Source organism: Dryobates pubescens, chromosome 3 (assembly GCF_014839835.1).
Source record: "Dryobates pubescens isolate bDryPub1 chromosome 3, bDryPub1.pri, whole genome shotgun sequence".
NCBI lineage: Eukaryota > Metazoa > Chordata > Aves > Piciformes > Picidae > Dryobates > Dryobates pubescens.
In genome coordinates, this window is record NC_071614.1 from 32,912,001 (window position 1) to 32,924,358 (window position 12,358).

At 39.2% G+C, this 12,358-nt stretch overlaps 1 protein-coding gene across 2 annotated transcripts in view; it reads left to right on the forward strand.

The window, feature by feature from the left end:
• CLIC5 (chloride intracellular channel 5) overlaps positions 1 to 9,289 on the forward strand; it is a 71,224-nt gene extending 61,935 nt beyond the window's left edge. For both annotated transcript variants that reach the window (XM_009905297.2, XM_009905298.2), the window contains exons 5-6: positions 5,545 to 5,726; positions 7,958 to 9,289. In XM_009905297.2, the coding sequence (XP_009903599.1) occupies positions 5,545 to 5,726; positions 7,958 to 8,125 (350 nt within the window). In that variant the 3' untranslated portion in view covers positions 8,126 to 9,289. The remainder of the gene's footprint in view (positions 1 to 5,544; positions 5,727 to 7,957) is intronic.
• The last annotated feature ends 3,069 nt before the right edge of the window (positions 9,290 to 12,358 follow it).

A 12,358-nucleotide genomic window follows, 5' to 3' on the forward strand; every position in this document is an offset into this window, starting at 1 on the left:
CAGCGCTTTAAAAGTGACGTGAAAAAATATTTTACTGTCTAGGCACAACTTAAACAACATCTCAAAACACAGCTTTCTTTGGGTTTTATATTTGTTTGGAGACCTTATGCTATTTTGCTTTAAGCTGGTTTGGAAAATTTTGCTCTTTTTAACATAAGTTGAATAATTCAAGTTGGCCAAAGAATAAATTGTTCTTCTTGCACTCTGTGCATGTAGCTCTTTGCATAATAGCTATGAAGTAAAATCCTCATCCAGCAAATCCTCAGACACATGAAATAGGAGTCAACAAGCCTAGTTCTAGCTAGTTTAAATTTATGTAGCCAGTCTGCCTATGAGAATGAGAGGGAGAGAGAGTCTCCTCTGGTGGTGGCAATTCAGCTTTTCCTAGCCTACTATTTTAGGATGGAATGATTTGCTTTCCAGTGGCTCTTTCAAGCCACGGAGATTGGTGTTTATGTGTTTTGTCTGCTTTGCTATTTCTTCTTGTCCCAGCATTAAACAAGGAAGGAAATATTTGGAGTTCAAGAAAGGGGAAGAAGAGTCCTTGTCTGACCTCTGCAAGTGCTGTGGGTGTGAGCAGCCTGAATTGGTATTACTTCTTCTGAGCCATTTTTCTTTTACTACTTTCTAGTTGCTTTCTATTTTGCTTCAGCCTTATTTGACCCATAGAAAATGGAGATGGAAACGACAGATGATGCTGGAAGTTTTATGGCCAGTATTACTTCAGAGGTCAGATTAACTGATTATAACAGTTCCTTTTGGCTTTAAAAGCTGCTGGAGAGATCCTAATCCTACTGAAGCAAAACTTCCATGGGCTTCAATATGGCCAGGATTTCACCCCGAATACCTAGTAATGAATCTTTGTCATCTGGCCCTCCTCTCAACTTGTAGAATTGCTCTATGCATTACATTTTCCAGTCTTTTTTTCAGTTGTGGTATAAGTACTTCAAGACACAAGGATTTCTCTTTGTCCCCTGGAAATAGCTGCACAGACTAATAGTTTAAGGAAGTTTTTGCTTGAAGAGCTGAGTAACAGAGCCAAAGTCTTGGTTGAGCTGGAGTAAATATGGAATAGCTTGTTGACAATGTAGAGTTACTCCTCTTTTATGTCAGTGTAACTGAGAGCACAGTTTTGCCAATTATTAACTTTTGTTACGTTATTTGTACTTCTGTGCATGTCAGGATTTGTTAATCTTATTGTTCAACATCAAGTAACCTTTCACTGAAAACAGAGCGTCATTGTGAATTAGGTATCATCAGCTAAATTGAACCTCACCCTCTGCATTTGACAGATGGTAATTCATTCATTAAGTGTTCTGTGGTTGCTTTGAGGTTGGAAAGTGCTATTTTTCTGGCTTCTAACTCAGGAGTATTAAGCAAAGTTGTATAAAAGCATAGTTTTGAAGGGAGAAGGAAAATCACAAAGAGCTTGTCAGTTGTGTGGTTTTGTTTTTTATTTTATTAATATCGTTGTTTACTGTTGGTGGGATGACATGGCAGGACTGTGATTGCTCTGAGTTGTCTTTGGCTACATAAGTGGCCCAGAGCAGACTACTGAAGGGTAAGAGAGATGATTTCACCATGGATTTTGTGTATACACTGGTAGATCTTCATGGAATTTGAAGTTATATTAAATACATCACTGTGGAGGCAATACAGTGATGGTGCTTTTGTATTTGGTGATTTCACTGTCCAGAAAGATGGCTCTCAGGAGTTCAGGCATTGTAGCTGTTGCGTGGGTAACACGATGACAGGGCTCCTCTCACAGAGCTGGTCACATATTGAAACTCTGCAGAGTGGGGAAGTAATTAGAGGTAAAACTTTCAGAAGCATCACAGAGCCACATTCTCAGGCACAGTTCCACTTGGTGTTGCAAAAGTGACTCCTTCACCCTGACATTACCAAAGCTGAGATTATGCACTTCAGGAAAAATTCTCCACACAGCTCATCCAGGGGTAACCTAATGCAAGTGTAGAAGAGAAGACTCCATTGACTACAAAGGAAGCTCAGGGTGTTTAATTCAAACCTACTTATTTAATTTACTTCAGGGAAGATTAATGCCACCCATTGACTTGCAGTGGAGCCTCTGCTGTTATCAGCAAAATTGAATTAAATCACAGTAATTCAGTTCCATTGTCTTTGAATTGTTTTTTTTTCCCCCAATTATTATTATTTAATAACGTTTCCAAGAGGATACATTGCAGAGGGAATAAGCTGCTTAGCCACTTCTGAAATTCATTGTGGGTAGTGCATCACAAATGGGGAATTAGTCACTTTTTAGTCAGTCATATCTACTAAGATGTCTTCATTCAGTCTAGTGCTGTGACTGGTATTCACAAGACTACAGCCTTGGGGAGTGCCTGCTGTCCCCTGTGTTCTCAGTGGAGACAATGGATGGAGTCATTCAGATTTTCACAAACTAGGTGTAGTATGGGAAGTGTAGAGTGAAATCTTCCTCTGCTGAGTTTGCTCAGTAATATGAACCCACAAATATATACTCCACAATGGTTTTGTAAGAAGAAGAAGAAGAAGAAGAAGAAAAAAATCACCTGCTTTTGACATTTCTCTCTCCTGGGGGGTTGACTGGTGAATTCAAACAGAAGGTTAGTTCCCCCACCTACAGCCATGTTAGACACTTGGTTCTGTCTGAGATGTGTCTCTTAGAAGTCTCTTGCTTCAATATTTTTGAGATTCTTTTATGCATCCTCCTGATTTGAATGGGGATTGTGCTGAGCTCCTTCTCAAGGAATGTAAAACTACAGATCATATAAGGAAATCTGAATGTATCAGGGAACCTAGAAAATAGGACTTTAAACATGGGTATTTGCACATGGATTTCAAAAAATGCCTTGAAAACAATTGACAGGCTTTAAAAATAGCAATTTTTGGTTCTTACTTCTCTTAGCTATTCAGAATTGTCACTATGCAGGAGGGGGAAAAGCAGTTCTCCCTTGTTCACTACTCTTCTATTTTTATGACTCTTCAGAGAGATTTACTAGAGTCAGACAAGTTTTGATTAATTCAGTGGGATCACTGGTGTCAGTAATGGTCCAGTTCTTGACTATATGGATATAGGATGGTCTTGACCATGTGGTGATTTCACAATGAGATGCCAGGATCCTGTGAGTTCCAGCAGAGCCTGTGAATTAGGTCACAGATGCCTTGAACTCTGAACATAAGCTTGTTTCTGGCCTAAAGCTGCCATATGCATGGGCCAAGTATGAATTCAGATAGATATTTTCCCCACTGTCACAAATAGGCTTCACTCCAGACATTGTTTTTGAGACAGCCATGACGCACTTGGATATATCAGTAAGAGCAAAACCAACCCCAACCCTAATAAGTTCCAGAAAAGTTACATAAACACATCTTACCTGCCACTCCTGTCTTCATGCACTCACCTAACTGACCCCATGGGCTAGTATGAAGCATCTAATGTAGCACTGATAGCAGAAATATTGTACAGATGACTCAGGAAACTGACAGTCCTATTGGGTGACAGGGACACTCGAAAATGCTCAGTGTTAAGCCAGTTCTCTAAAATCTGGATGAGCAAAACTGAATGAAATCACAGTAATTCAATTACTCTCTCTCTAAATTAATTCATTGCAAGAGGACATAGTCCAGGGTTGACCAAGATGAGAACTATCTGTTCAACAGGTGTTATGGGGCAAACCAAGAGGAGATTGCTAAATCTTGTGAGTGTTGCCACATGGGGGGATATTACAGGCTGTGGCAGTTATTGCCCTTCAGTAGAAGTTGTGCGGTGGAGCTGCAGCTGCAGACAATTAAAGACACCACTGCCGGCATCTGATGGCAGAATGTCAGTGTCAAAATTCAATTTGAATTGATTAAATAAGGGATGGCAACACTTTTGTTTTATGGATGGCAGCACTTCAGTCGCTTTAGATGCTCTGCTTTCAGAAATAAAATTATTTCCCTCCCTGCTATGCTTGTTGGGGTGTTTTCAGTTGGATCACAGTCATTCTCCAGTCAATCAATTAAGCCAGGATTTACCACCGGGTCTAAGAGTCAGCCACAAAAGAGCTGGTATGGTTCCCTGGTGCTTTGCCAAGAAGCTTCAGTGGGAGCAAGACATCAGGCAGCTTAATCTGACTTCCACCACTGGCACAAGGCTTAATGGATGTTAGGGCAGCAGAGAAATCATGTTCTATGATGTTTAGCTCCAGCTTTCTCAATGGCCCTGTACAGGCTGCCTTTCTCTCTGTGCCAAAAACACAGGGGTGGCTGACAGCAGAGCCAGCAGAACTACCTGTGCCAGCAAGCTGCTCTATGCAGGGTGATTGCTGCAGCCTTTTGAAGCTTACACTATGCTCCATAAATATATTTATCTCCATGACCCTTCCAGTGCTACACCACCTGAGTAACTTGAAGCACTGAGTAGTCTCTCCTAAGGTAAATGGCTGTAAGTTACTCAGAGATATAAGATTTTACAGGATTACGCCTTAAATGCTGACTCCAGGCCAGATCTGCAGCAGGTATAAATCACTGCAGGTAATTTTCACCAGCTGAAATTCTGGCCCCAAGCCCACAAGTCATGTTGTTATTTTTTCACATTGTAAATTCTTGCTGTTTCCTATTTATATTGCTTTAGCACTTTGGGGCACTTGTCGCGGGCTAGGACCCCATTGTGCTTGTAACCCTTCGAACAGAGATGCAAAAGACCCTTCTTGCCCCAGGGTGTTTGCAGTTTAAATAACATGTAAACCTACATACAGCTTTCTCTAGTGCATTATTGCAATCAAATTGTTCCCTTATACTGCCAGTAATGAACAAAATTTCTGTGCCTGGCTTGATATTTTAAGTAAAAAAATTTCACTCTGCTGTATATTGTGTCTAGGTGGCATTTAAAGACTGGAATTTGTTGTAACCAGCAGTAGTGTGGGACATGGTCTTTAGTAATTCTGATGAGAATTCAAAAAAACCTCCTTTCTCTTATGACATATCAAAAGGAGAATTTGCACCTAAATTGAACCTGAAGTGAGGGGAATATCTCATCTCATCATCTCATCTCATCTCATCTCATCTCATCTCATCTCATCTCATCTCATCTCATCTCATCTCATCTCATCTCATCTCATCTCATCTCATCTCAATTTTGTGTAGCATTGTATTTATAATTGTCATCATATTGCCTTCATTCCAGTTGTAGTGTATCTTCCAGCTCTACAGAGCTCTGGTTAGCATCTTTGGAATTAGTACTATTGCCTTTAATTACCCTGGAAGGTTTTTAAAATAGTAAAACTACAACTTATTAGAGATGAAGTAATGCTAGAAAATTCTGCTTCATTACAGTCCTTCCTGGTTGCTTAGAAAAATAAATTATTAGCATGCAAGGCTCCAGTTCACTAGACTTTACTGTGTCACCTTGTCATCAGATTGTGTGGGCATTGGAGCACAAATTAGCAGCAAAGAAATGGTTCTTGTCTTTTTTTCCTAGCTACTGCCATAGCCACTGAAAATGAGTGCTTCTAAACAACTCTTACTATGCCCTAATCCCTTATTCTTTGCTTTTTGGAAAAGCCCTTGAAAGAGGCTTGGTGAAGGCTCTGAAGAAGCTGGATGACTACCTGAGAACCCCTCTGCCAGAGGAGATTGATGCAAACAGCACTGAAGAGGAGAAAGTGTCTAAACGCAAGTTTCTGGATGGAGATGACCTGACTCTTGCTGACTGCAACCTTCTGCCCAAACTCCATGTTGTCAAGGTAAAAGATGTCATGCTATGGTCAAAGAAGCATTTAAAACGATGCCCTGCTGCAAAGCCCATGAGCTAAAGCCAGCATGTATTTCAGCAGAGGTGTCCCGAGTTCTAGAATAGCACACTTTAGTACATGGGGAAATTGTCCCACCACTAATTACTGGCAAAGACAATATTAAGATCTAGGCATCCCACCTCTTTATTTTCACCCTCTGCAAATAACTGCATAGTTCCTATTAATTACCTCACATTTTTCTTAAGAGAGATGCCAAAATTTTAGTCACTTCCCACCCATTCATAACTTAAGAGCAGCAGCCCAGCTGGTATTTCACACAGAGAAGTTATAAATCAGTTGCTGCTGAGGTCCAAGATTTGAGATGCACAATAGTCACTGGTATAGTACAAGTGGTGTACATCATCCTGACTTCTAAAGATTAAAGATTGTGTTTATTTAATTTATCATATTACATGTTTCTTTAGAATAAAGCAAGTACCTGGCAGACCTTGGCAAGAAAATAAGTTAGGAATTAAAGCCAAGTCACGCATCTAATTTGGCTCTGAGAGCCAAAACATAAACTGAGCCTGGGAGCTGATGTCACATATTAAAATAAAATAAAATAAAATAAAAATAAAAAAAAAAATAATTAAAAAAGAAGTAGCACATAAGTTACCAGGTAAGAAATTTGATAATATCCTTTAAAGTTTACCTCTTTTCTGACTCATGTTTACTTATAATGTTAGAGTCAGACCTCAGTAGCAAATGTGTGGCCTCTTTCTAGTTCCTCGTTCCCTGGGATGAAATTAAACATGTCAAAAGAGAACTAAAATCTTTCTCAGACAAGCATAGTCATGGAATATTGCCTGTAGAACATATTACAGGTGGAAGAAAACAGGTAGATTATTAAGACACTTTTCATTTGGTGGAAGATGTGTCCTGGAAATTGTGAAAATCTTGACTTCAGTTGCCCAGCAGGTTTTATCTTTTCCGTGTGTGTGAAGCATCACTGAAGGCAAGAATGCTTAATTAGATGCAGTTTAGGACAGGATTTGAACTTGCGAATGCCAAGTGGTCCTAGTAATAAAACCAAATCATCGTCATTTCTGAGAATATGACTGTCCTAAGAAATCTCAGATGGAAAACATCTCTGCCATGTGCTTTAAAAAATAAAGGGGAACTCTGTGGCACATATGTATGTAATTTGTGCCCAGGAACGATTTTATACTGTCAGAAAAAATAGAGATTGGAAGCACTTATTAAATCAGCTAATCCATCCCTTCCTATCAGCTACTTCATTCTGTCACCACAGGATTATTCTATATGGTATATTCTTACAGGAAAACTGAAATGTCCCAATCCAACCAGCTACTTAACCAACCAGCTACTTAACCAACCAGCTAGCTTTGAGCACAGATTAGTCCCATTGGCTTCAATGGGATTATACAGGTGCTTAAAATTAAGTACACACACAACTATTTTCCTGAATAAGTGCCCAAGTGTTTTTAGAAATCAAAAATTTCCTTTGATAGACAATTTCCTGGTCTAATAAATCCTGAAATAACCATTTCTCCCCCAGTTTATCCTAATACCTCTGCTTCTAATGTCTGCTAAATCATCTTGGTTTCTCAGTCATGGTCTCCATACCACCCTGAATTTTTCCTTTGCCTGAACACGGATACAGCCCTGCAACAGCTGTAAATGGTTACATCCTCTGACACCATTGGCCAGGCAAAATATATTACATAAATAGAAATACAATATATAAAAAATATCATATAATGTTAAATGTAAATGTAATACATCATATGAAAACATGTTATATGTAACTCGAACTGATGCCTTTCCCTTAAAGCTATCTTGCTTTTTAAGAATTGGCTGATCAGATATTTCTTACATTCTGTCTCAGCTTTAAGTGATGCACATAAGACTCATTGCTCCCTCCCCCCCCCAACCATTATGATAAATTTAATAAAATTCAATTACTATAAAAGTCTTAATTTGGTGATATTAACCAGGTCATTGATTTAGATTGTACTTAGACCCAAGTATCATCCTTGCATGATAGGGGAGAACCAATAGTCACTTTCCAGGCTTTTCTAGTCAAAACCCCTGGGTCTCCAAACATTGCTCTCCTTTGCTATTAGTTGTGTGACAAGAAAGAGTAAGAAGCTCTCTAGAATGGACTCTGGAGATATATCACCAGCCAGAAGCTTTTAACCTGTGTTTTATCTTTGACTTAGATTGTTGCAAAGAAATACCGCAACTTTGAGTTCCCAGCAGAGATGGCAGGGCTGTGGAGGTACCTGAAGAATGCCTATGCCAGGGATGAATTCACCAACACCTGTGCAGCAGACAAAGAAATTGAGCAAGCCTACGCGGACGTGGCCAAGCGTCTCAGCAAGTCTTAACTGACCTCAGCAGTGGCTCAGTATCCCCTTTTACAGACTCTTTTCCTTGTTGCCTTAAGACATACTTTAACATTATGCTTATCTGGTTGGCATCCTTATGACTTTGCCTGGACAAATCTGCTTCTCCCTGGACAAAAGTGAAGGCAGCTCTAGTGTGGGGGCAGCTCTAGTGTGGGAGACCCTTTGAAATCTGAACCTAAGGTCTGGCTCGACTAGTATTATTCAGAATCAGTATTAGCAATGAGTCTGTTCTAATGGTTTCTTATTTCATGTTGGAGCTATCTCACCACCTGTATTCTTTAGAGTTTTAAAAATTGAAAATTAGCTTAAATTTCAAGTAAGAGAGCTAGGAACACATAGGCCTAGTTATTTTGTAGGTTTTTTCAAGGACACTTTTCCCCAAAGTACTGTTGAGATCCTTGAGGCAGAAGGAACATGTAAGAGAAGGGACGAAAAGGAGTTTGACCCTAAAGGGAGAGATGCTCTTAGCAGTTATATTTAAAAGACTCTCTGAATGCACATTCTGCCTTAGCAGGCCCAAGACTTTATAGGGCATTTATTTTTAACTTGGTGCAAGAGAAGGAAGCCTTAGTGAATATGTCAGACTTGCAGATGCTACTTTGCATAAAATTTGCATGATGTTGTTAGATCTGAATGTTTAAAATGAAAGAGAATGAATGAGCAATTGAGCAGGCAGTGCTTGGAAGAGCGAGGCTAGTGCCAAAATGCCCAGTGGATCTGCTAGCTGGTAAAGACATAGTGACGTAGCAATAATGTTGACTCCAGCAAGCAGAGGGACTTGGCACAACTGTCCAAACCGTGTAGGATATTGTCGTCTTGACTGTATGGTTGCCATTTCCTTTGTAACTGCTATCTTGGGAAACTTGGCTGGGCAGAAGAAAGCTGTCACTGCACACAAATTCTAGGCAGGGAGAAGCGCTTTCCTAGTGTTGGGCTCTAGATGGGTCACTTTCAATCACTAATCATCTCATCCCAGGAGAAATTTGCTCTAAGAGCCTCAAAAAGGGCAGGCTAAAACAGAGAGAGCCAGAAATTCAGTAAGTGTGCTAGCAGAACTCCATGCATGAAGCCTTAGTCCCACTCCTCCAAGGTTCTCTGATCTTGGTTATACAACCCTGAGTTAGGATTGTTTGCTAAAACTGATTATTTTGTTCTACCTGTAGTGTCTGCCTGGCACAGTCTGCTTTATGTTAGTGATTATTTGCACGCCACTTTAGCAAATTCAGAATGACAGCTCTTTTGCTTGAAACTCATGTTCCCTGAGACATGCAAAGGTGCATATGGCTGTAAGTATCCAGTTTGGGGTGATTTATCATTGTTTTCAAAGATAAAATAAAGATGAGCAGTAACCCAGTATTGCTCTTCTTCTGATCAGAGCTAAAGAGAACTGTACTGATTTGAGAGGAACCCCAAGCTGGTGAGCTGTGACTGAGGGGAATTTTGCAGCAGACTTTTTTGCAGCCTGAGAGCTGCAGGACTGGAGGCAGCACTGAAAACCAGCCTCTGCCTTGTGATGCTGATGACAATCTGAAGCTGTCCTGTTGCTTTGGTGGAATCTTTTCATACTAATCCAGCTGGGAGCAGAATGCAACTTGTTGATTGTGAAGATAGTTTACGCCTAACTATTGTTTCCCATGCAATGGTCAATTTGTTCTGAACTTTCAAAACTTTGGGAGACAATCCATGAGCTCCCAAGTCTTCTTCTAGAATTTTAGTTATTTTAACAGTGGCTAGACTGGAGGGCAAAGGCTCACACTCTTTAAAAATATTGCTGAGAAATCAACTGGCTCAGAGAACAGTAATAGCAGCCAGAAAAACCTAATGAGATTAGAAGTGTCTGCACAAGCACATGTGGCTTGTTAAAAACATTTCTTCACGAGACTGGTATTATTTGTGATTTTTTTTTAAATTCAGTTTTTTGTTGTTAAAAATATATTATTTATTTATTTATTTATTTTAATTGACTCAGTCCTTTCCATCTGTTTTTCTGCTTTCGTTTTCACTCCACATGCTTGTCAAGATGGCTCTGTCTATTTAGAAAAATATTAGGAATGCTCTGCAAATTAATTTCTTAGTGAAAAGTCTCCCATCTGCTTAATGATCACTGGGGTTTTTTTACTTTCAGTATGGTTTGGCTGGGAACATGCTGGTCAACAGAATCTTTTTTGTTTTTCTCTCTGTTGTGTCTTTTTCCAAGTCTGTACTTCAATTAGTTGCTTTGCTTAATCACAGTGGCAGTGTATCTTTGAATAAAGATGCAGCAGATGCAGATTCTTGATCTGTGTTATTATATTTAGCTCCTTAAAGAAGACTGTCCAAACATGCAGCAGTTCTCAGGCAGGGTAAGGGAGCCGCTTCTCTTGTCTTCTGTCTCTGAATCCTTACCAATTTGCTGGATCCTATGGTTCTGAAATGTCCCAATATGCCTTTCATTGGTTTTGCTAGAAGAGGACCAAATCACAATCAGTTATTTCAATGTTCTCAGACTGCATTTCTTTCTAAAAAGATTCATGTTTTTAAATGGTTTGGCTTAAAAAGAAAATGAGCTGTTAAAACAATGAGCTTTTTCTAAGTTGATTTGCATGCTTTTAAAACATTTTTAGGTTTTGGTTATAAAATCTGAAAATCACCAGGATACCTTCTTTCTAATGAATACTATAAAAAATTTAAAATACCTTTGTTTATCTAACAATACCCCCCCAAAAAAATCTAGATACAGTATTTTGATAGATAGGAGAAAGAATAAGAGGAAAGTGAAACAGTTCTCAGCTACTGTGCCTGATTTGCCCGCGTTCAAGTCTCACTCTGCATTCTACCTTTGCATTTCACTCATAAAGTTTTTTCAGGCTGATCCAAGATTATGGACAGGTTCAGGCATTCCCTGACCTTTGTTTGGGTTTGAAATCCAAGCTCATGTTTTCAGATCTGTTACTTTTATTCACCTTTGTGCTTTTTGGCTTTAGCCATGTTAAGAAGCAGGAAATACTGGGAATCCTACATAGAAAACTGTTTTGTTAAGATTTTGAGCTCAGTTCTCAAGACTCAGAATCCATCACCAGACTCCTTTAGGCAGGGTATTTTTTGGTGACCTTCCATTGTATCTAGAATTATAAGTAATAAATATTAATCATGCAGGATTGTATATCTACATTGGCAAGGCAGCATTTCTGAAAAGAATCTAAGTGACAAGACAGACATTGCAGATTTACAATAACTTTGTTCATAAATTTTTTGCAAGATGTAAAGACAGACATAGTGCAGAGGGGGAAGAAGCCAGCAATGTGGATTTAATCATCTACATTTCATAAATGCAGACCAAATGTCTGTAAAGATGTCCATTTCATCCAAACATTTCTTAGATATTTATTTCAAAGCTCACTGTTCAGTCAGTCCAACACTCCATTCATATTGGAACGAATATTGATTTTTCTTCTATTAGTTGTGGTATGGGAGTGCTAGAGGATCCTTTATAATAGTTACTCTTACTATGTTAGTCTGAATTGCCAAGAGGTCATCTTGGACTGCAGGTAAGACTAAGAAAAAGTCTTTTTCAAGGCTTTTTAGAAGAGAGCCCTAACAAACACTTTTAAAAATTCCCAACAGAAAAATCATGTAATGATATTGCTTTATCTGGACTTATGTGGAATATAGAGCTACAACTATCAGCTCTTCTCCTGTGTTCAGCTGAAAAGCCACTGCCAGGGAGGAATGACAGTCTATATCATAAGGAAGCTAGACATATTTGTTTCCTACAAGGAAGATCAGTTGAAATGCACCTCACAATTATTTTGAATATGTATTTATTTTATTTTAACCCTCAGACACCTATCTTCATATCTCATCTCTGCTCAAAGTCAGCCCCAAGTTAACCATAACCATTCTGCCATTGCCTTGGTGCTAAGTGGCAAAGTGGTCATGGATGAGGATGAGGAGCTATGCTTTAGCATAAATCATCCATCTCATGGGATGAAGTCCAAAGGCCACAGCTTGCAGCACTGGTCCCACCACTGTGCCAGGAAAAGAGGGCTTCCTTTCTGCACTAAGTTTAACTAATTACCTGAGTTTAAGATGTTGCAAAAATAATGGGGAAATACCACTCATGTAAAGCCCCAGTAGCACATGGAAACATTCACTTTTTAAAATGAATTGGTGTTTTAAATGAAAAAAAATAAACATGAAGTCTTCTGTCCTTCTTTGTGGTGTATCCTTTAA